The sequence below is a fragment of the Astyanax mexicanus genome, chromosome 20, assembly GCF_023375975.1.
Source record: "Astyanax mexicanus isolate ESR-SI-001 chromosome 20, AstMex3_surface, whole genome shotgun sequence".
Classification (NCBI taxonomy): Eukaryota; Metazoa; Chordata; class Actinopteri; order Characiformes; family Acestrorhamphidae; genus Astyanax; species Astyanax mexicanus.
The window spans coordinates 38,551,990-38,576,996 of NC_064427.1; the positions used below are offsets into that span (position 1 = coordinate 38,551,990).

At 38.8% G+C, this 25,007-nt stretch overlaps 1 protein-coding gene across 1 annotated transcript in view; it reads left to right on the top strand.

Moving 5' to 3' along the window:
- The window catches only part of rxfp2a (relaxin family peptide receptor 2a), a 159,265-nt gene that overhangs the window by 114,906 nt on the left and 19,352 nt on the right, over window positions 1–25,007 (top strand). The window contains exons 10-15 of the mRNA XM_049468936.1: window positions 8,670–8,741; window positions 20,195–20,266; window positions 20,478–20,549; window positions 22,201–22,272; window positions 22,391–22,462; window positions 24,263–24,492. Coding sequence (XP_049324893.1) covers window positions 8,670–8,741; window positions 20,195–20,266; window positions 20,478–20,549; window positions 22,201–22,272; window positions 22,391–22,462; window positions 24,263–24,492 — 590 coding nt within the window. The remainder of the gene's footprint in view (window positions 1–8,669; window positions 8,742–20,194; window positions 20,267–20,477; window positions 20,550–22,200; window positions 22,273–22,390; window positions 22,463–24,262; window positions 24,493–25,007) is intronic.

Here is a 25,007-nt window from a genome sequence, read left to right on the forward strand (position 1 = left end):
AATACATCAATGACCAGGTAAGATAAGATCAGTGATATCAGTAACACGTTATTCTAATCTGACCATTGTTTTCAGTAGCGAGTAATCTGAAGATTTAATAATTACAATCCAGTAATCAGATTAAAGGTAATTAAAGTCACTGTGCTTTATTTTTTTCCTTATAGTAAAAAGCTATTATAGCGTCCAGCTGACGCACTGAAAGGACACGTGGTTGTGGCCAGTGGCTGTCGGTCAAAATAACAACAGGCTAGCAAGCTAACAAGCTAAAAGACTAAAATTAGCAGTCGGGCTGAACACACACATTCACACACACAGCGAGCACCCCTCTTTCTCCCCCTCACACACACACACACACACACACACAGACCCCATGCTGTCTTTCCCACCCCCCCCCCATGCTCTCCCTCAATCACCTGCTTGTTTCATACCCTAAACACAACAAGTACGTTTTAAGCAGCAGTAACTTAAGTAATTCATAAAGTAACTAAGTTACTTTTTAATTAGGTAATCAGCAATCAGATTACATTTTCAAAAAACTACAGCATCACTTGATAAGATAATCTTTTATTAGTGCCACAGCTAATAACAGTACATTTAGGTAGGATACAGGACTGTAAATACTGTAAATAAGTATTTGGTATAAATGGAGGCACATTAGGTATTACTCACTTATGAGTAATATTGAATTTAATGGTGTGTAAACAGTGTAGCTAGACCCTAGATCAAAGCTGGGTGATTTTGTAGAAACCAGTAGTGTAAACCATTTTTAAAATCCAACCAGAAAAATCGATCTTCTATCTAAAGCCCTTCATCCAATGCCGCTCTCCAAAACTGAAAAGAAAAAACATGCAGGACTAGTAGGACTGTATGGTAAATTGATTACTAACATTATCCTGATGTGAATTTTCATGATAAACATTTTAAAGAGCAGTGATTACACCAAAACCAGAGCAAATTATGAGAATCAGTATTCTTCACTTTCATTGTCTGGACCAAAGAGCTGAAAGAAGCCCTGTATGGGGACATACAGGACAAGAGCTTAGCTTATTGCTACCTTTCACCCCGCTAACAGTCTATTTTCACACCTTGCATCTGCATAATTCAAATAGCAACAAAGCATACAAATATATCTATGCTGATGGGCGTGGTTGTCTTGAAGTAAGGTGTGTTCAGGTAAATGTCTTGCATTTTGCAATATTGGCAACGTAAAACACAGGTGCGCCACAGTCAACCATCACATGTTCATTGCTATCTTTGCAGCACAAACCCAACATTTACATCTATAATTTCCAGAATGCGAAATAAAAAAATGGCATTGCTATGCCCACAAATTACCTGCTTGTGCACCTTTACAGCGTGAATGAGCAGATCAGTTTGCTCTGCTGAGAAGGGCAGAAGCGATGCGCCATTAAAATACCGATTAGCCAAAGTTAGATTGCACTTGGCTCTTAAAGGGATTTATTTCACTGTACATCCAAAACACATCTATGATTAATTAAGAGAATTAGTACATGCCTTTTTGAGTCACGCAAGGTGTAGTTTTCCCGTCGTTACAATAGCAAAGGCATATATACGAGCTGCAGTGAACTGATATAATCCTTCTTCACAGTGTCAAAATAAAACCAGAAACTTTTTAAATTTGTCACTAAGGATGACTACCACATATCAGTCCTCGATAATGAGGGTTTTCACCAACTAATTAAACAATTAGAACCAAATTACAACTTTTCCACTCAGCACTAACTCACAGAGACTCACAGTAGTGAGGTTTACACTCTGTGCTTGCACTTTGTGGGTGTGTGTCAGCTGCACTATTGAAAAATATACATTTTTTAAACCTACATTCGATGCATCCCTAATCATTTCCTTTCCATTCGCTTTAGGAGTATTTTTGGTTCTTTACTAAAGAGGTGATACTTCTGAAATGAAAACCCTCAGAAGCAAGGGGGTGAATATTTATGCAATCACTTGTTTTACATTATACGTACAATCAACAGCTTAAAGAGATGCTTTTTAGGGCACAATGGAACAGGTGCACACTTGCAATCAAATCTTGCATAAATCTTCTAAGATACATTTATGAAAGACCAGAACACCCCCCCCCCCCAAAAACAAAAAATATATATATAAATAAATAAGTGTATTAATAAAAGCAGAAGTGAAGAATGTGAAAAGCACGTCCCTTCATAATAATAAAATTCAGGAATAAATAAATAAATTAATAAATGTGGACAAAATAATGAATATAGATGAAATAGATTTACACAAAAGTTAAAAATGTACAAAAAGATAAAAACAGAAAATTAGAATAGTAAATAATGCAGAATATATTGGTAGAGAAACATAAGTACAAAAATGAAAAGAATAAAGTGAATAAAATGACAAAAACTGTTTTATTTGCTTATTTATTTATTTATTTATCTACTGAAAGTACTATTTTTTAAATAATTCATGCCCTATATAAATAAATGAATGCAATTTATTTGGTTTTATACACTTAATTTCTTTTTTCTTTCTTTATTTCTGCTTTTATTAATTGATTAATTTCTTACTTATTTCTGCAGTTCTGTTCTCTTTTATATACATGCTGAACTTCTTGGATATTATGAAAGATACTATTATAAAATAATGGACGTTTTCTGACCTTGATTCTGGACTTTTTGTTTTCTTTTTGGAATATTTATTTGTCTGAAGGGATTTGTACCCCATTCGTCTTTATTTGTTTAACATATTTTTCTTATATTCTATATTATTTGCTATTTTTGTCCTTTTTATGCTGTTTTCATGTTATTTATTTAAAATCATGAAAATTTTCCATTTTAAAAAAACCAACAGCACTATACCTTTAGCTGTGGTTGAGGCCAAATCTGCAGTCGGTCATTCACATGAATCAGATGAAGGGAGCAAATTATTTCCAAGCAGACGAGCTGGAGGACTGTGAGTGGGTGTGTGCTTTATATGTGTGTGTGTGTGTGTGTGTGTGTGTGTGTGTGTTCACTCCAATTTTTCAGTCTAAGCTATGGGAATGAAAAACAGGAACGTGCTGTGCCTGCTGTTCTCTCCCTCCCAAAAACCCATCATCCTTCTGACTTCCCTACTGCTACAAAACAGCAGCTCCTCTACTCTATGAGAAACCAAATGGCTCCAAAATAGCATAAAAAAAAACTAATGGCAGACCCCCACCCCCATCTCACACAAACACACACACACACACCATCACACACTAAAGGGCCTATTGTACTGTATAACATTGCTTGATGCAGTGTGCAAATAAATGCACAAAGTTCTTGAAGCTTCTGTAGTTTTCTCTTTAGCTCATCCTGTCAGTATATAGAACATACTCTACACAAACAGAGCATGTTAAAACTCATTTTTCTCTTTTTATACCAATAAAATACATATTAAACAAATATTAATCTACGGTACTTAACCCTAATTCTTTTTTTCTTTTTTTTCTCACAACCAGCATAGTTTTACAGCTGTCAGCCACATTTGTTTAGATCCAGCTTGTGAGAAACACACACTCGCACTTCCTGGATCTATGACTGTGACATATTCTAGATAGATCTGTTGTTTTACTATTTCACTGATAATGTTTAGTAAAATAATAATATGTTTTGTTGCATTAAAATTATGCTAACATTAAAATGTTTTAAAGCAAGTGACCTGTAAAAATGGGGGAACAAATAAAGCCAAGTTTCTGAAATTCAGCACTTCTACTGCAGTACAGATTTATACTAACATTACTGGATTTCACTAGACTAGACTATATAATAGACTATATAATATAAGTATTTAGTAAAATATTTATCACATCAAATCTGTTAAAAACTAAAAATACATAGTAATCACTGTATAAACACATACAGAGGGGAATTCTTTTCTAACAGAAACAGTGAGGGTTAGAAAAATGATGGTAAGTGCTGCTTCTTTTTTTTGGTCTCATATTTATCTATTTTAAAATTGCTCTTTGGGTGTAAACTGATGTCGCTATCTAAACACAGATTCGTCTTTGCCTTAAACAGAGAAACGGCAAGAGAGCAACACAGTACAACCTGCAGAAATCTTGGTGTTGTTCATTCTAATATGTCCCATTACTGACATTACGTTTATTTATCGTATGATAAGTCGATACGACTATGATAATGTTATTACATTACATAACATTACATTACATTTGGCAGACGCTTTTGTCCAAAGCGACTTATAATAGTCAAGTACAAAAGTAATAGAAGTTAAAGATAAAACATCTTTATACAGGGCTTAAAGGAGGTCAAAGGGAAATAATGGGATAAAGGAGTGAAGGAGGGGAAGAAGGAAATGGGGTTAGAAGTAGTTAGTGTGTTAGAGGTGTTAGGAGAGTAAGTGCTCTTTGAAGAGCTCTGTCTTCAGGAGTTTATTAAAGATAGTGAGAGATTCTCCTGATCTGGTAGTAGAAGGTAGTTAGTTAGAGGTGTTAGGAGAGTAAGAGCTCTTTGAAGAGCTCTGTCTTCAGGAGTTTATTAAAGATAGTGAGAGATTCTCCTGATCTGGTAGTAGAAGGTAGTTAGTTAGAGGTGTTAGGAGAGTAAGAGCTCTTTGAAGAGCTCTGTCTTCAGGAGTTTATTAAAGATAGTGAGAGATTCTCCTGATCTGGTAGTAGAAGGTAGTTTGTTCCACCATTGGGGAACTCTGTATGAGAACAGTCTGGATTGCTTTGTGTGAATGTTTGTTTGGTAAAGCGAGGCGACGTTCATTGGAGGAGCGCAGCGGCCTGGAGGTGGCGTAAGCCTTCAGGAGTGATCAGTGCAGGTAGGAATGAGCTGTTCTGTATCACCTTGTAGGCGATTGTAAGAGCTTTGAATTTGATGCGAGCATCAACTTGTAGCCAATGGAGCTCAATGAGCAGCGGGGTGACATGTGCCCGTTTTGGTTGGTTGAAGATCAGACGTGCTGCTGCATTCTGGATCATTTGGAGTGGTTTTACTACGCAGGCCGGGAGGCCAGTTAGCAGGGCATTGCAGTAGTCGAGGCGTGAGATGACGACTGCTTGTACCAGGAGTTGGGTGGCCTGTTGCGTCAGAAACGGTCTAATTTTCCTGATGTTATAAAGCGCGAAGCGGCAGGATCGAGCAACCGAGGCCACATGGTGCGTGAAGGAGAGTTGGTCATCAACCATAACACCCAGGTTCCCAGCAACCTTTGTCGGTGAGAGAGAGAGAGAGAGTCGATGCTTATAGAGAATTTGTGTTGAAAAGATGGTTTTGCTGGTATAACCAGAAGTTCAGTCTTTGAGAGATTTAATTGAAGGTGATGCTCCTTCATCCATGGGGATATGTCAGAGAGACACTGCGAAATCCGTGCAGAGATTGAGTGAGTTATTATCACAATAGGCCTACCAGTCAGTTTTTGTTTATAGCCCTGGGAAAGCTAGGACCAGAACTGGTCATCCAAATGTGAACATGGTTTTAAGAAAAGTAAAGACTTAGAGGACAACAGAAATCCGTGGGCGCCTTGCTTCCCAGCTTGTAAATGGTGAGCTGGGATTTTCAGCTTTGCCCATTATTCTCGATGAAGGTAAGCCTGTATGAATCACATTGTGAGCTGCTCTTGAGGAAATGGGCTGGTGGGACTGGTGACAAGTAGAGAGAAAGTCTGAGCTGCTTCATTTTGGCAGCTGTCAGCTCTGATGGCCTGGATTTCTCTATCTCTATCTCTAGCTCTGTTTGAGTCTGATGGCTTGTCCTGATGTCTGTCAGTGGATACTACCAGCAGAGACGTCCAGTGACTCGGGGGAATCGTACATTTAGAACTTTAGGTTTACTTAAGTTCACACCCTATAAACCACATTAACCACAGTGCTCTGTTGTTAGATATTTAGATATTTGTATTTTTTATTGCCCTGCTACACATTAAAAGATACAGTGTTTTTTCCGCTTTTCCAGTGTTGCTTTGATTACGCCTCAGGTTTTATCCTGTTGATTTTATCCAGAAAATAAAATTTGTTAATTTTATTTCCTGTTAATCTTTCTTCTAACATTCGTCCTCAACCAACAGTAATGAAACATGACTTTTATTGACTGATGTAAATGGCTGCAGACGAACTTCAGTGCAGAGATCAGGACTGTGCAAAATTTAATTCAATGAATGAATTTGAATTTGAGTTGAATCCACCCTAAATGATGTTGAATTGAATTTGAATTGGAATTACGTAGTTATATGAGCTTAATGCACATTAACAAAAATAAATAATCAATAATCAATGCTTCATTTTCCTACAAGTACAGCCTGCCAACAATGATCACTCATTTGTATGCCTACAAGACGCCAGGTCAGCCAAAACATTAAGTACACACAAAAACTCACTTAGTTTCACACTGAAGGGCAGCCTTAAAAAGGCTTTTTAATATGATGTGACACAATATTTGTCTCATTTACTGTTGCAATTCCATTATAGTTCGCTAACTATATTTTACACTCAGACAGTCATGGCCCCGCCCCTGGCGTGAAAATCATGAATCTGATTGGTTAGACTGTCCTGCGACTTTCCTAAAATTACTACACCCTTCAAAAAATCAGGAGAAGGGTCATGCAGACTTGTGGGCAGAAGCCATTTTAAAAAGCAGTTTTGATTGGTTAAAACAGCTGTCAGTCAGATAAGAGTCCTGTAGTAACTTAAAAATGAAGAGTATTGCTTTAAATTAGTTGCAGTTTTTTGTTTTAGTTAATTCATAAAATATATGCTTGTAATTTACCCTAACTATTGACTATTAACTATTAAATATTATGTAATGATTTACATGAACCTATTGTCACCCCTTCTCTAAAGGGTTAGACGGGCCTCACTGCACACCACTGGTGACTGGTGTAGTTACTTTATGGTTAAATATAATACATTTTACTGTACAATATGTACAATAAATAACTATTTATCATATTATATGTATTGCAACATTATCTAACACTAGAAATTAGAGAATGGGCAATCCTGTTGCTCAGGAGTTGGGGCAGTAAGGCAGCAGTGGTGGCTCTATGGTTAGAACCCCTAGTTATGTTCTGGTGGATGGGAGGGAGTGTGTCAGTTCCAGAGACTGTAAAAAAAGATGGACGCCGTGTCGCCGTTCCCATTCTTTCAGTGAAAATGAAGCCAAAATCTTCCTCCATGTTGGCGATCCTGAAACCTGAGTCTGTAGAGCGCAGTAGAGACCAGAGGAGGGAGAAAGACTGTGGAGAGACAGCCTACTCATTTAAATAACCCCGCCCCTGAGGGCTGCCTCGAGGTCACAGGCTGCGGAGCTGACGGTCTGTTATTGGTCCCGCCCATAACCAGCCCTTTTACAATAACCACACCTTTTTAAATAGAGCTGAATAACGTTTTAAAAAACGAATTCTGTGGGGATATAAAAATTTAACAATATAAGCAGAGGTTACAGTAGCTGCTGCATTTAAATAAAGGAGGTGGAATTACAGTATATTAGAAAAAAACGTGATTGAAAGTTGTTCAGTTTTAATATTGAAACCTATGGGATGGGTGGAGTTACACAGCTTTCTGAAACCGAACAGCAGGGGGCGCCCGACCTGTGGTGGCTTCACTTTTGAGAGACGATGCTCTGTCCAGCTATACACAGTCTATGGTCAGTTCCATCTGTGTTCACCACAAATGGTGAATGTGGTTGTTAATGTCTTTGATGTATGTGCTTTACAACTCCAGGTGTAGGGCTGGGTATTAAAATTGGATACCAAAAAGGTACAGACTGAAATGCCTCAGTACTACAAGGGTGCTAAAAGTGGTAAAAGGACCAAAATTGGTGCTTATTTTCAATACTTTGCATGAAATGTGCAAAAACACGGCTTAAGATTTGGAAAAAGATATTTATTTAGAAAAATATATTTTTTAAAGTATCGTTTTGGCATTGGTATCGATACCCAGCTCTATCCAGTTGTTTAGGATTATGGATTCAAATCCTCAAATAGGTCACTATCTGTGTGGGGTTTGGTGTGTTTTCCCTTTGTCACCATTACTCTGGGTATTCTGTCTTCTTCTCACCTCTTAAAAAACATAATAGTGGTGCGCCAAGTGGTCCAGAGGTCTAAAGCGCTGCCACTATGAGCGGGAGGTCGCAGGTTTGAACCCCCGCTCATGCAGCTTTGCCATCAAGCTGCCGGCGCTCAGAGGGAGCACAATTGGCCCTGCTCCCTCCGGGTGTGTACAGTAGATGGCGCTCTCTCCCCACATCACTCCTAGGGTGATGTCTGCAGCACAGGGCGTCTGTGAGCTGATGTATGAGAACCGAGTCGCTGCGCTTTCCTCCGAGCGTTAGTGCTGTGATGCTGCTCGGCAATGCTACAGCATTGCTGTAGTAATTTTGGTAGCCCATTCACTCATGGGAAGGTTCACAAATGTTCTATGTTTTCTCCATTTGTGAAAAATAGCTTAGGTTAGTGAAATTGAACTCAATTTAATTCATGAGGGTAAAACTTTTTCTTGTCTAGATTGGTTTGAGTGCTAAATGCTTAATAAATGCTTTTTGTATTTCCTTAGGTATCTTTGTCTGATAGTAAATGTTGGTTTATTTTCTGAAAAATGTATGTATGACCAAAATTGGAAAGAAAAAAATCTGTAGTGTGTGTGATATTAAATGATTTTAAGATTGTTTTAATCCTCTATTTTATGTTCTGTGTTTCTGCAGGGATTTTGCAGAGAACCGCATTGAAGTGCTGAACTACTCTGCGCTGATGACGTGCGATGGGCTAACAGTACTGTAAGTTCTGCAGAGCCTTGACTTTATATTTTACTCAGTAGGAGCAGTTTTTGCAGTTTTATGGTGGTAATAATGTTTTAAATTAGAAACACATTTTTAAGACATTTGCAGTTAATGCTTTCACTCACACACTCACCAGCGGAAAAAGACAATCAGAACCGACACCCGGAGTGAAAGGCACTCATTTCAGTCATTTCAAGGACATGTCTGCTGTGATTGTTGAGGCAGGAGAAGACTTTACTTTCTTTACTTTCCCTCGACCACATTTTCTGTCAGTTCTTGGGACTGAGCGACTGACTCTCAGTCCTCTCTATCCTTTAGGCCATGGCTGCCCTTGAATGACTGTTTCTGTCTGGTTATTATATAATGTGTTTTATGTATTCTGTTTGAAAAGGTCTTTTTCCATATTTACTGCGAAAAAAAACAAAACATTTTGTGCCATGCAGTACAGGACAGTTCTGGATAAGTGTGTGTCTAAACCTAAACTTAACCTAAAACTCAACCTACCCACTAAGAAAAGTAAGTACAGATTTGTACTTAAAAGAGTATAAAGCTTGTCTCTGGGGCTGTATCTTATATTGAGGTAAAAAAAGTACCTTTCAGTGAAAGTCCTTTTTTGTACCCATGTTTTTTGTGCCAGTAAAGATTATAAAGATTATAAAAATTATCATCAACTAAATATGGCTCAAAAACTTGATGATCCAAAATTGTCTGGCTTTCAAATAAAAAATGTGCAATTAAAATATATATTGTTTATTAGTACAGTGATACAGAATACTGAATGTACCTTTTGGCTGCAGGTTAAATGGTACAAATTTGTACTTTGTACTTTGTACTGTTAGAAATTACTTTGTACTTCAGAAGGAACAAATCTGACCCTGTAAAGACCAATATTGTACCTTTGAAGAATACAATTACGAAGAGTGTACCTTTGAAGTACAAAAAGTACTCATATTGTACCTCTGTTTTTTAGAGTGTACACTTAACAACATCACAACCTAAACCTAAACCCAGAGGTGGAAAGTAATTAATCACATTTACTCACATTACTGTAATTGAGTAGATTTTTTGAGTAATTTGTCATTTTTAAAGTAGTTTTTAAAATAGGTAATTTTACTTTTACTCAAGTACATTTTGACACAAGTAATTTACTTCGCTACAATGTAAAACTCCCCATTACTGAGTAAAAAATAAAAAAACAACATGCTCGCGTGTAGTATAACGAGGCAATAATGTCCTCATGCAATAAAAAATGTGCCAGCCTTACCAGACAGAGAAAGCTTTCAAAACTTCCACATCAAACCAGCAAAAGCATGTGGTGCTAAGTATTTTATCATTAAACAGTCAAGTCAAGTAGTTTTATTGTCAATGCTGCATATGTACAGGACATACATAGAATTGAAATTACGTTACTCTCCTTCCCAATTTTACAGCAAGTACAGATAATGGATAATAAAGAAAAATAAAGAAAAAGAGGAGACACTATGTGTACAATACAGCAGCAGGGACACAGACATACATGAGACAGAACAAGGTGCAGTAGTGGTGGGGGTGAAATAGATATATAAATAGAAATAAAAAGAAATAAATATATAATCTAAATCTAAATGAGTGGGAGACTCTATATGTACAATACAACAAAAAGACAATAGACATTTGTGAGACAGAAGATAATAGTGCAATATTAATGGTGATTAAGATCAAGTGACAATATAAATAGAACCCGTATAACAGTAGTGCAATGTTGTATCTAGCTTAAGGCTGGTAAAGTTCTTAAAGTTCCCAGTTCTTGGGGAATTAAAGTGTGTATGACAGTGCAGCGTAACAGTAGTGCAGGTATTGGGTGTGTAGTGCAGGTCCTTTTACAAAAGTTACAGTACTGTGTGTGTTCTAGTGCAGAGTTTCAGTACTGTGTTGGTGGGAGGATGTGGGGTCAGGATGATGAGAGTGTGTGTGCTGTGGGCAGGATTGGGATGGGGGGTAGTGCGGGAAGAGAGTTCAGCATCCTCACAGCCTGATGGATGGGGCTGTCTCGCAGTCTGCTGGTCCTAGACCCGAGACTCCGCAGTCTCCTCCCTGATGGCAGCAGGATGAAGAAGCTGTGTAGTGGGTGGGAGGGATCTCCTGCCAGACGGAGGGCTTTCCGCGTGAGGCGGGAGCTGTACAGGTCCTGAAGGGAGGGGAGAGAGGTGCCAATGATCTTCTCAGCTGCTCTCACGATGCGCTGGAGGGTCCTGCGGCAGGATGCTGTGCAGGCCCCGTACCACACGGTGAAACAGCTGGTCAGGATGCTCTCGATGGCCCCTCTGTAGAAGGTGGTCATGATGGGGGTGGGGGTTCCAGCTCTTCTCAGCTTGCGGAGAAAGTAGAGACAGTCTGCTTGAATTAAAAAAAAATTAAATATCAGTTAAAGCAAAGCAATGGCAAGTTAAAAATAATAATGAACAGTAAAACTATAAAAAATACAGTTTATACAGTTTATAACTTTTCCCATTTTCTCCCCAATTTACACGGCCAATTACCCAACCCACTCATTAGGACTCCCCCTATCACTAGTGATGCTCCAACACACCAGGAGGGTGAAGACTAACACATGCTTCCTCTGATACATGTGAAGTCAGCCACCGCTTCTTCTTTTCGAGCTGCTGCTGATGCTGTAGCATTACCGAGTAGCATCACAGCGCTAACACTCGGAGGATCAGCTCACAGACGCCCTGTGCTGCAGACATCACCCTAGTAGTGATGTGGGGAGAGAGCGCCATCTACTGTACTGTACCCACCCGGAGGGAGCAGGGCTAATTGTGCTCCCTCTGAGCGCCGGCAGCTTGATGGCAAAGCTGCATGAGTGGGGGTTTGAACCTGCGACCTCCAGCTCATAGTGGCAGCGCCTTAGACCACTGGACCACTCGGCGCCATATTACCATACATTTTTAACAGTAAAGAAAAAAATGGATCATAGAAACATATACCACTAGTTCTTGAAAATGTTTTATGCGGTGGTCTGAACAAATACTGCCTGATAGGTCCAAATTATTATGGGGAGTAAATAATTAAAAGTAACTATGTAACTTTTACTCAAAGTACATTTTAAATTGAGTACTTTTTTACTTTTACTTAAACCTATTCTACACCACAACTTGTACCTGAACTCAACCTACATCTCAACCTACAAGACTCCGCCGCCAGTGAATGGGGGCTCCTTTTGTGAATCGTATAATAAGCATCTTCATGAAAAAAATACAAATTACTTGGTGTATATTTTTACTTATGTAGTTGTAGTTATGTAAAAAAAATTGAGATTGTCAAATTGTCAATACTGAATATGTACAGTACATACAGAGGATTCAAATTATGTTACAAAGCAATAAAACAAAAAGAAAATAGATTTAAGTACAGCAAAATAAAATTATAAATAAGAAAATGGATGGCAGGATGCGGAGGGGTGGGGTAGAGCAGGGAGAGAGTTGAGCATCCTCACAGCCTGATGGATGAAGCTGTTCCTCGGTCTGCTGGTCCTCGGCCCATGACTCCGCAGTCTCCTCCCTGATGGCAGCAGGCTGAAGAAGCTGTGTAGTGGGTGAGAGGGATCTCCTTCCAGACAGAGGGCTTTCTGAGTGAGGCGGGAGCTGTACAAGTCCTGAAGGGAGGGGAGAGAGGTGCCAACAATCTTCTATACTATATTATAAACTATAAGGTGATTGAAAGGAATACTGTCTAATTCTGTAACATCAGCTAAAAGGTGCCCGCATTGATTAGGACACATTGGAAAGTTTCCATTATGAAATGTGTCTGTGATACATGTGTTTGTATATATAGTGTATATGTGTGTGTTTGTGTGTGTGTGAATGGAATTGTGTGAGTGTTTGTGGGAGAGTTGTAACAGGGTAGGTTTTAAGTTAAATTCCAAATTTTAATATTTGGAATAAATCCTTTTTTTAAAAATGCACGTATAACTTAAAATGTCAATCAGCTTTTTTGCATCTCTGTGATTGAAGGCAGTGTTTACTTTAACAGTCACAGACTGAATGTTCCCTCCCTCTCTAATCCCTCTGCTTCAGTCATATAAGAGTTTTTTCCTCACTGGAAAGTGTGTTGGCTCAATCAAGACTGGACAGAAACCAGTAGAAATCTTTTAGCTATAAACAGAAAGACTAAAATGACTAAACAGGATTCATTGTATAAAAAAACAGCTTGGAAGGAATGACCTCTGCCAGTGAGGAGGGGCCTTTTCAGCTTTGGACAGACAGAATCCCCAAATAATGAGCTTCCAGTGCAGGAAACCTCCAGAGCCGAGGCCATCCCCAAGAGCCCAGTGCTGCAGTATGCCCAGGATGTACTAGATGGAAATCAGCAGTGACAGCAGAACTGTCTTTCTCTGAGACTTATGAACTCCAGACATTGTTTCACCGAGTAAAACAGTGTCTGAAGTACAGGATGAAATGAAAAATAGAACTTTTCACATCAAAAGGAAAAGGTTTAAACATCTTCAAACACCTCAATGTGTAGCCCAACTAGGACACAGATTTTTTCATGCTGTTCCTATATATGAATGTCAAAAATGGGCCCTATGAGGGTGAGAGTTGGTACCAGGAGTGGCTACATATGGGCTCCATCTACAGGAGATGGACAATGAAACTGAAACACCTGTCATCATTTTAGTGTGGGATTTTAGGTTTCATGGCTAAATTGGAGCAGCCTGGTGTTCAATCTTCATTAATTGCACATTGCACCAGTAAGAGCAGAGTGTGAAGGTTCAATTAGCAGGGTAAGAGCACAGTTCTGCTCTAAATATTGCAATGCACACTATAACATTATGGGAGACATACCAGAGTTCAAAAGAGGACAAATTGTTGGTGCACGTCTTGCTGGAGCATCTGTGACCAAGACAGCAAGTCTTTGTGATGCATCAAGAGCCACGGTATCCAGGGTAATGTCAGCATACCACCAAGAAGAACCAACCACATCCAACAGGATTAACTGTGGACGCTGTAAGAGGAAGCTGTCTGAAAGGGATGTTCAGGTGCTAACCTGCTGGTGTGCCTTCATAGCGTGAACACACAGGTTTAAAGTCCTCTGCTGAGACGCACAAAGTGCTGCAATGTTAAGATCACAATGTGCCAAAGTCAGAGCTCACCTGGCTCTTAAAGGGAATGACGACTGATACACTGATTGGTATATTTTTCACGTTATGACCAAAACACACCCATGATTAATTAAGATAATATGCTTTTTGCGCCCTCAAAATATCAAAGACACACAGACACGCCCTAAATCAAGCCAAACGATGCACAATCGACCAGTACACTATAGATCACTAAATAGGGCCCTATGACTCCATCCACCAAGAAATCCATTGTGCTGAGAAAAAAACTCAGTGCCTACATGGAGGTAATTAGGCTGCTTTGAGACGTTCAATAGAAATGACATAAGCAATAGTTTAGCACAAGCAATTACTAAAACACTGTCCATTACATTTAGTAATATCCTGAATACTCCCTAAAATGATGGAGGCATGCAGGTCTAGCCAGAGGAATCACAGAATAATAGCGGTGTTCAGGAAGAAACAGAACTATTTTATGAAACTAAACAATTTCCCTCCTCTGGGTGATGGCAATTTCCCTAATAGCTTTCTCACCCTAGGCCTAAACACCTCAAAAAGGGAGTAACAGTTTGATTCAAAATAAGTGCCAGGCTGTGTTGATGCCAGAGCAGTTGCCAATTCTTTAACCTTGCCTGTTAGCAAGGGCAGAACAAAATGAACCTGTCTGGGGTGTCAGTTAATATAAAAATTGCACTGCATTAAAAAGATTTAGCACTTTCTTGCCAAGTCATCGTATCTCTCAAGTACTTTTGCAGAAACTGTAGAGACGGAGTAGCATCATGACCTGTGGCTGAGGAAGTTACCGTACTAAAATATTCCAAGAGCTGATTGGTTTCTTGCATGTGCTTTTATTGGCAGGCCAGGATTCATCTTAGCTTCCTGGATTCATAGATGGATGGATGGATGGATGGATGGACAGACAGACAGACAGACAGACAGATAGATAAGAAAAATAGCCACCCCAATGGACAAAGATAAATTGCTGAATGCCCATCTATGAATTTAGGATTAAATATGATACGCTGATTTGGAAACACACACTATTGTTATGTTATCTTCTTTAAAAATATATATTTAAAATTAGAATATATATGAATAACTGTGTTGGGTAATTTACTACAGTGCCACCAAGATAAAAAAATATGAATATGAAAAATCCAGGTGCAAATAAATAGCTATTAAACTCATCTGGTCTGATCTGGTAAAGGATTCTGTACACAGGAAGCTAAAACAAAAATGATGCTATACATTAACCATAGCCTAAACTTAAACCTTAACTGAACCTACATTTAAACATAAACTTCACCATAACATAAACCTAAACTAAACTTACACCTAAACCTCAATCTAAACCTAAACTTAACCCTCACCATAACCTAAACCTAAACTTAACCTTCACCTCAAGCTAAAACTAAACTGAACTTACAGCTAACCCTTAACTTAACCTTCACCATAACTTAAACATAAACTTAACCTTCACTATAACCCAAACCTAAGCTTAACCTATACCTCAACCATAACCTAAACCTAAATTTAACCTTCACCATAACCTAAACCTAAACTTAACCTTCATCATAACTTAAACCTAAACTTAACCTGTACCTCAACCACAACCCAAACCTAAACTTAACCTGTACCTCAACCACAACCCAAACCTAAACTTAACCTTCATCATAACTTAAACCTAAACTTAACCTGTACCTCAACCACAACCTAAACCTAAACTTAACCTGTACCTCAACCACAACCCAAACCTAAACTTAACCTTCACATCAAGCTAAAACTAAACTGAACTTACAGCTAACCCTTAACTTAACCTTCACCATAACCTAAACCTAAACTTAACCTTGACCTAAACCTAAACTGAACTTACAATTAAACCTAAAACTAAACTTAACTTACACCTAAACCTAACCTTTACCATAGCCTAAAATAAACCTAAACCTAAACCCAAGCTTAATCTACAACATATAATTAAAATTTTATAATTTTCATAATTCCATTAGTTTCTATCTTGAAGCGTCTTAATGGAGAAAAGCAGCATGCATGTATCTGGTTACATCAGCAGTGTCTAATGAACTTCTTCTTCTTCAGCTCTCTTATGATCGTGGAAAGTTTTTGGAACAGGTCATCTCATAGCATCACCAAGATCCTTCTTCTGGAACAAATATCCCCATACTTCACAAAATCGTTGAGTGATTTAAAGTATCTGAAAAAGGTGAATGAGGAGAAACAAGTGGATGAAGAAGGTCTTTTATCCTGTATATGATTTGACCTCACTCAGAACAGGCATTCATAGGACACTCAGAGACGAGATTATGAGTCACTCTGATATCTTTGTGTGTCTTTTGGTTTATTTATTTGTGAATTGCTTTGATAAGAGTCTTCAGCAGAACCATTCAGTCCCCTGAACAACATAATCGCTATCTTTCAGATAACCTACAAGGTCTGGTCATCATGACACAGCTAAGGAGATAACGAGTGTTTTGGGGGTGGGCTGTCTCTGGGGTAGGTTGCCTTCATTATTTAAAAAACAAGAACAGGGAAACTTAATCTTATTTAAGTCAGGTCAAGTTGACATCCTTGTACAGGGGTTGGTCAATGAAACTGAAACACCTGTCATCATTTTAGTGTGAGATTTTAGGTTTCATGGCTAAATTGGAGCAGCCTGGTGTTCAATCTTCATTAATTGCACATTATTGCACCAGTAAGAGCAGAGTGTGAAGGTTCAGTTAGCAGGGTAAGAGCACAGTTCTGCTCTAAATATTGCAATGAACACAACATTATGGGAGACATACCAGAGTTCAAAAGAGGACAAATTGTTGGTACACGACTTGCTGGAGCATCTGTGACCAAGACAGCAAGTCTTTGTGATGCATCAAGAGCCACGGTATCCAGGGTAATGTCAGCCAGCATACCACCAAGAAGAACCAACCACATCCAACAGGATTAACTGTGGACTCTGTAAGAGGAAGCTGTCTGAAAGGGATGTTCGGGTGCTAACCCGGATTGTATCCAAAAAACATAAAATCACGGCAGAATTCAATGTGCACCTCACCTCTGATTGGCTAACAGCACTGCAGCAGAGAATGCCTACCTGCCTTCCCCCTAGAGCTTAGATCGTCTGCCCGAACCCGACCTGACCCGAGGCCCGACCCGAAATCGGGTTGGTTCGGGCTGAGATTTCCCACCACATTCCTCGAGCCGGATCAGCAGGGAGTTGGATTCGGCACAAGTGTGGCGGCACCTCGCGGTCCGTGGTGTTAGTTGTAAGCGCTCGCACTAGCCGCAAAATACGACAGAAAACACTGAGGGAGCTGCAGAGTTATGTATGGGACTAGAATATGAGCACGAGGAGATTAAAGAGAACCTTTACCTGTGAGTAGCTCATACACCAGAACACACAAATCTCTCTCTCTCTCTCTCACACGTGAACTCCTCCGCGTTTGACCTGCAGCACTGTGTTTAGCTGTTCTTAAAAATCATTTTAATTAAATAATAGTTCTATGCTTCTATGTTACAGTGTTATTTAACATAATTCTGATCATATTTCGCTCATTCAAACAGCCCGAAAACAGACAGTTTATGGGGCGGTCGGGTCGGGCTCGGGCTCATAATGACAGTTTATGGTGCGGGTCGGGTTGGGCTCGGGCAGAACGTGCACGGGCTCGGGCTGGGCCGGGTTGGATTTTTTGGGCCCGATCTAATCTCTACTTCCCCCCCACAGTCAATTTTACAGCACTAAAACTCAAAGGACAAAATGTTTTCAGAGATACAGCTTTAGTTAAAGATATAACACTGAGTGCTAGATAATGCTAACCCTTAAACTTCACTTAACGTCAAACTTCCCGCCTCATTGGTAATGTTTCTTTTAGATGAATTAACGCTACATTGAAGCATCAGAGTGCTCTCTATATCATAAAATCCGACGCGAATGGTGCCCACTTTGACTGGTGTTCTGTCGAGTTGTGCTAACTAGCTCTGTAAACGGAGTAAACAGAGCTGTTAGCTCCTCCTTAGCTATAGCTCCTAATGCTGTAGCCTGGGTTCAACTTTTGGTCCTAACGTCTCTCTGATCAACTCGTATTTCTGAGGGTTTTCTTTTCATAGCTTCTGCAGACAGTGGAGGCTGAGAAACAGTTTCATATGCAGCATGCATATAAAACTCAAAGAGACGTATAATATTATAACAAAGAACATGAAAAAGGGGATTTTATCAGAATGAAACCTTTTTTCTTAAGAAAATTTTTTCTTAAGAGCAGAAATCCGAAAGATTAAAATACAAACAATGCAAACGATGATCCACAGGCCTAATCAACAGCAAATTGCTGTGGCTACAAGAATGATGTCTGAATGACTTTCCTCTAATGTAATATAACTTAAAATGGTTTAAGAATAGAAAACAATTTCTAAACAAACACAATTTTTATATTGAGCTTATAGTCTATGCGCTAAACACAAAAAACAGTAATAAGGCTATGCACTGCACTGCGCTGCACTGCACTGGACAGCGCTAATAATAAAAATAGTGGAGTGTGCACTGCTCACTTGTGCAACTTTTTTTGAATAAACAGTTTGATTTGTTGCTTTGCTATATTGTGATTATCACACCATAGCTTTATATAAAATGATAATAGCATAAAAAAAGACGCCCACGTCACAGACTATTTTCTTATGGCCGATCCGACCCGGCCTGAGGAAATCGGTGGGAAATCTCAGCCTGACTCGGACCTAGATCGGGTCAGGCCTTGGGTTGGGTCGGGTTCGGGCAGAGAATCGAAGCTCTAATGTAGGTTTCAGATAGTGTTTGCATGCAGTGCGTGTATGAGAGTAATCAGGGCAGGGCAAGTGCAGGGCAGATTCTGGATGTATGCAGAAGATGTTGTTTAGGGTAGTCTCTGGATAGGTGTGCGTATGTGTGTGTGTGTGTGTTTGTGTGTGTGTGTGTGTGTGCATATTATTTGGTAAGTTTTCATTTGCATGCACTGAGGTAAAGTGGTCTTTTTGGATCAGTGGGCATTGGTAGTGAAGCAGATGATTATCTTGCAGGCATCAGAGCCCACACACTGACTCAGACTCTATGTGCAGCATTATAAAAAGAATTGAGCTCAAACCTTTGCTACCCTTTTCAATTTCTCCCACACTTAATGCGTTTTTGTTGCTCCTATGTTTTTTCAAACTGACACCTTAGTAGTTAGGACTGGTTGGCAGATGTGCTCTATGGACCATTAATAGAGCAGCGAAATGAGCTCCAGTTACTGCTTATGAATTGTGGTGCTAGAGGCACAGCAGTTTGTCAGCTTGGCGATGAATAATGAGAGCTTGGGTTTGATCTCAGCTACTAACATCCCGCCGCAGCTTTTGTGGCCTTTTTAGTATGAAACTAAAACTGCTCTATCAATAAATCCTGTTTGCAGCTTTTCCCAATCCAGGCCTTGGGGATTCCTAGATAGTCCACATAGTTTCTTTATCTCAGCTTTCAGCACATCTGTACCAGCCCTGTTATGAGATGGGATTGAGCAAAAATGTGGATTATGCAGAGATCCCAATGGACTGCACAGATAACTTATCAAATATAAAATGTTCTATCTTTTATGTATTGATTGTTTAGCTCTATTGATTTCTATTGAATGGTATTGATGATGTTGATGTTGATGATGATGATTATTTTAATATGTATGTTCATATTGTGTTTTTTTATGCAATGTAAAGCGTCTTTAAGTTTCCTGAAAAGCGCTATAAATATAAAATGTATTATTATTATTATTATTATTATTATTATTATTATTATTATTATTATTATTATTATTATTATTATATCAAATTATATAAAAAAACAACAATGATTAAAAAAAAAGAATAATACTTATATTTTTGTGCATGGACCCCAAAAAACACAGAAAATTCTGTAACAGCACTTTTCTATCATGTTTTTTTTTTCATGCTTGATTCTTATTTTATTTTTATCTTTAATTCCTTGTTCTTTTACTTGTTTTTAATTTTACTTCTCTTTGTTTTCATCATGTTTGAATCAATTATGCTTTATTCTTATTTTAGTTTTTATTTTTTTTACATGTTTTTTTTTATTTGACTTCTCTGTGTATTTTCTTATTTGTAAAGCACTTTGAATGACCGTTGTGTATGAAAGGTGCTATATAAATAAACTTGCCTTGCCTTACACTACAGATGTACTGATTTGGCACAACTCTGATCCAACTGAGATTACAGCAGACTTTAAAGAGAGAGCAGGCTCTTGAAATCTCATCTTTATGGTTTTACACTTGAAAGCAGAGGGTTTTGTTGGGATTAGTCACAGATAACTGTGTAATCGACTTTCCTTCCCTCCCTTTAGGTCGTTACATGACAATAAAATCGAGACTCTTCCAGAAAACACGTTCCAGTCTCTCATATCTCTGGCAGAGCTGTGAGTATTACAGGATTGAGTGGATTTGTTTTAAAAGCTAAAAACTTTGAGTTAAATGCTACACACCTGTGTTTCCTGAATTCACACATGACTACATTTGCATTTCCCCAGTTCAGTTACACTTAATGGATTTTTTTCTTGAAGCCACATGCTTCTGTTTGCTGCATTTCTTCTTGACTTCTTTTTTTATGCTACTGCTTTTGTGTTGCAGGGATCTGTCTTGTAACATGATTGCTGACCTACCGAGCAACATTTTCCGGAGCCTGAAGTCACTGCTGAAATTGTGAGATTCTGTCTTTGTCTTCTGCCTCATGTGCTGTGTGTTTTTAAAGCAGCTAAAACCAGTGTTTCTTATTTCCGGTCTTGGAGGCCCACTCTTAAGCACGTTTTAGTGCCTTTACTCCTTAAGTACAATCAGTTTATCTCAATATTAGGATGATAATAAGCATTTTTTTTAGGAACAGGGAATTATTAAAAAGTGCAGAGCAGTGGGCCACCAGGGCCAGGGTTGAGAAATACTGGTTTAAACCATCAGCATTATTACCATTTGAAATACTATTAAATATAAGCTATGTAAGATATAGTCATAAGCCCTTTTACACTTTGTATGACATTTTTCTCAATAGCTATCATAATTTCCAATCTTTCTTTTTCTCTGCTTCCTGTCTGCTTTTACTCTTTTTAATTTCCATCCTCCACACAATGGCTTATTTGTGAGGAAAACTCTAGTTTACTGTTCTGTGCACAAGCAGCCTAAATGCATCAAGACAGATTTAAAGGTCTCCTTCTGTATTTTTAGAACAGTTCTGTTTACACTAGTTAAAAGTAAAAAGAACTCTACCCCGGGTTTTGTTCCAACTCCCTTAGTGGCTCTGCTGCAGCTCAGCCAACAAAACCCCGGGGTGGATTTTTACTTTCTGGATCTGGACTACCCACCTCTTTGTGTAAGTAACAAGGTTTAAATAGGATCTCCGGTGGATATGTCATTTTACAGAGACTCTAAGACTAGGTCAGTGGCGTCTATAATAAAAAAATTCTGTTTTACTGTCGACACTTCAAAAACTAGAACTACACCATTACCATATGACCTGTCCTTAGTGTTTATACAGTGTTTGTGAGTATGTTTTACATTTGAATGCAAAATGATCATTAAAACACTTATAATATCAGGAAAACTCAATTTTATTTGTAAACACAAGATGTGCATTTATGTGAGCTACACGTGAGACATGATACTCATGAAGTTAAATCATGCTTTCGATACGCTAGCTGAATGCTTTATAATGATGAAATGCTTACAGTAAATTGTATATTTTTCTTGTCAGCTAGCTGAATGCTTTTTTAAAGCTAAAATGCTTAAATTGGGCGCCGAGTGTTTCAGTGTTCTAAAGCGCTGCCACTATGAGCAGGAGGTCGCAGGTTTGAACCCCCGCTCATGCAGCTTTACCATCAAGCTGCCGGCGCTCAGAGGGAGCACAATCAGCCCTGCTCCCTCCGGGTGGGTACAGTAGATGGCGCTCTCTCCCCACATCACTCCTAGGGTGATGTCTGCAGCACAGGGCGTCTGTGAGCTGATGTATCAGAACCGAGTCGCTGCGCTTTCCTCCGAGCGTTAGTGTTTTGATGCTACTCGGAAATGCTACAGCATCAGCAGCAGCTCGAAAAGAAGTGGTGGCTGACTTCACATGTATCAGAGGAAGCATGTGCTAGTCTTCACCCTCCTGGTGTGTTGGGGCAACACTAGTGATAGGGGGGAGTCCTAATGAGTGAGTTGGGTAATTGGCCGTGTAAATTGGGGAGAAAATGGGAAAAAATTAAAATAAAATTATTTTTAAAAAATGCTAAAATGCTTAAACTGTATTTTTTTCTTTTGAGCTAGCTGAATGCTTTATAATGATGAGATGCTTAAACTGTATCTTGTTTTTCTTTTGCAGGAATATATCTCACAACACTTTGCTTCACATCCACGCCGGTCACTTTGATTACTTGGCTCAGCTGGAGTCTCTGTGAGTTAGCATGAACCACAAACAGAAGCGCTATTGTAAAAATGTTTCCACCGCATTAACCTCAGTGGATACATTTGCTATTGCTCTCATTGATCAAACATCTCTTGGTGTTTTTCAGAGTACTGGAGGGAATTGAAATTCCAGATATCCAAACCAAAATGTTCCTCCCAATGCGCAATCTCTCTCACATGTGAGTGTGGAGTTTCCTCCTGTTCTCTTATTTATGGGAGAGTGCATTAGAAATATTGCAATATTTGATGTGAAAATACTGTGTTGATAAGAAAATGCTGATAATAGTGATGCTGAGAATTTCATTTCCTTTCTGCAAAGAATAAAAGCTGCTTTACACACGTACTGTAGATATCGTACGCTCATAGGGGCCACGTGTGCACGCCTCAAAAATCTCAACCACACTACGCTCTATTGTAGGGATCTAAATGTATTTAGGGCGTGTCAGTGTGTCTTTGGTATGTTGAAGACACAAAAATGATGCCTTGCTCATATCGAAGCATGCAAAAGACATGTACTAATTCTCTAAATAATCAGGGGTGTGGTTAATTTTGAGCGTAACGTGAAATAAACCAATCAGTGTGTCACTTTCCTCACATTTCCTGTAAGAGGCGGGTAAGTTCTGACTTTGGCGCGTTCGTATCTTAACAGCGCAGCCTTTTTTTGTGTCTCAGCAGAGACAGATACTGACCTGCATGTTCATGCTTTGAAGGTACAGCAGCAGCTTATTTAAAGGAAACAGCAATGTTTTATTATATATATTATATATATATTATATTATATTGTTGAGTTAAAAGTCGGGTTTGCACGCTGACACACCTATAGGAATGGAATCTGATGATGGACTTTTGTCAGGGTTTTAATCAGTCAGTGGCGCAACTGTATTTTCCGCCGTCAAAAAAAGCAATATGTCAGAAATTTACCTTGTCCATTGTGCAGACCTTTGTCTCAAACAAACACTGATGGGAAATTAAGCAGCAATGGGGAAAAGGCATGATTCAGAAGTACAGTGGTAATTGAAAGTTTGTGAACTACTTAGGCTCCTCCCATGATGCATTGCATTGTGGGATAGTTTCATGCCTCAAGTTTCCAAAGTGTATTTGTCATCAGCACTACAATTCAGGGTATTAATACATTGAAATGCATTGATGAGGCTCTGATTATTGCTCTACAGTAGGGTAGCACCAATAATCATAACTAAAGATACTAAATAAAAACGAAATATCTGCAAATATTGAAAAATACAGAAACATAAAGTCCTATGATTCAATAAATAAGCAAAACAACAAATCTTTCTTTACAGGTTTCTGACAGAAATTCCAACCGAAGTTTCTATATGTAAAGATGCACAACCTCCATTATCCCATTTTAAAAATCACATTACAACAGTACTCAAATTAATTTGATTTACCTCCCAGCCCTATAACAAGTGTATGGATTGTGTCAAAGCAGTGTATAGGTATAAAGAATTTGTACAGGCAATATTTAGCTATACAGAAAAATCTGTATTTTTGTAATTCTGTACGTTGTAGGAATTGCTTTTTTAATCATTCTAGAAAAGTGTATATACAGTATATCTGTATATATCGGATGATTACTGAAAATTAATACAGTTGAATGTTGATTTATGTAGGGGTAAATGTATTTGGATTAATTGCAGGAACACAAATCATATCACAAATCTTTTAAAGTCATTTAATAAGTAATAATCTTATTTATATATTAATATTCCACAAGGCTGTTGAGCTGCCCAATGATTTAGAGTTGTGATTTAGAATTTTAAAGGTAATACAGGGATGCTTTAGATGTCTCGAGGAAGCACATGGTAGCCTTTTTATCAGCACTGGTAGCATCATGTGATGGGGTTTTAAGTTTTTAAGTGGGTGGGGTTTTAAAATGCTTAAAATAGGAAGAAAATAGGAAGATAAAGAAGATAATATACCATGGAGCTTCTATTCATCCCCACTCCAATGTGTTCCAGATATTTTAAAGATTTTCAGTACTGCTCCTATGCGCCCCACGTCCGAAAGTGCAAGCCCAACACGGATGGGATCTCATCGTTCGAGGACCTGCTGGCCAACATGGTGCTGAGGGTATCGGTGTGGGTCATGGCCTTCATCACCTGCTTCGGAAACCTCTTCGTCATTGGAATGCGGTCGTGTATCCGAGCGGAGAACAGCCTCCATGCAGCGTGCATCAAAGTCCTGTGCTGTGAGTTTCCCTCAAACACACGAACCTACGTACAGTACTCAAGAGCATGGCCAGATGATCTCAATGTCTCACACACTGCCTCACACTCACACACTCGACTGGCAGAGTGTTATGTTTCAATTGCAATCGAAATCCACTGCGTCACATTCCATTAGCATGGTAAAATTGGAAGTTGAATTCTATTTAAAATGATGAAATGGAGATTTGCCTGAACAGAAAGCGGTGTTGAGTGGTAGGAGCCGCAGCATCAGTGGACATGGGGGAAATCTTGCTCAATTTGAAGTAAAGGTTGGTAAGAAGAGCTTTTGAATTCATGTATATCACTTAATAAACCATGCGTTAGCACTTCGAGGTTAAAGGTCTCATTCCATCGTTTTTTCATTCATTTTAAAATGTCTAGTCGTGGTAACGTTTCAGCTAAACTAAGGCTACTAAACTCTTACCTCAGACTTGGTGATTCGGTGCTTGGGCAGTTTCACCAGGGCGCTCTATATCATAAAACTCTATATTTAAAT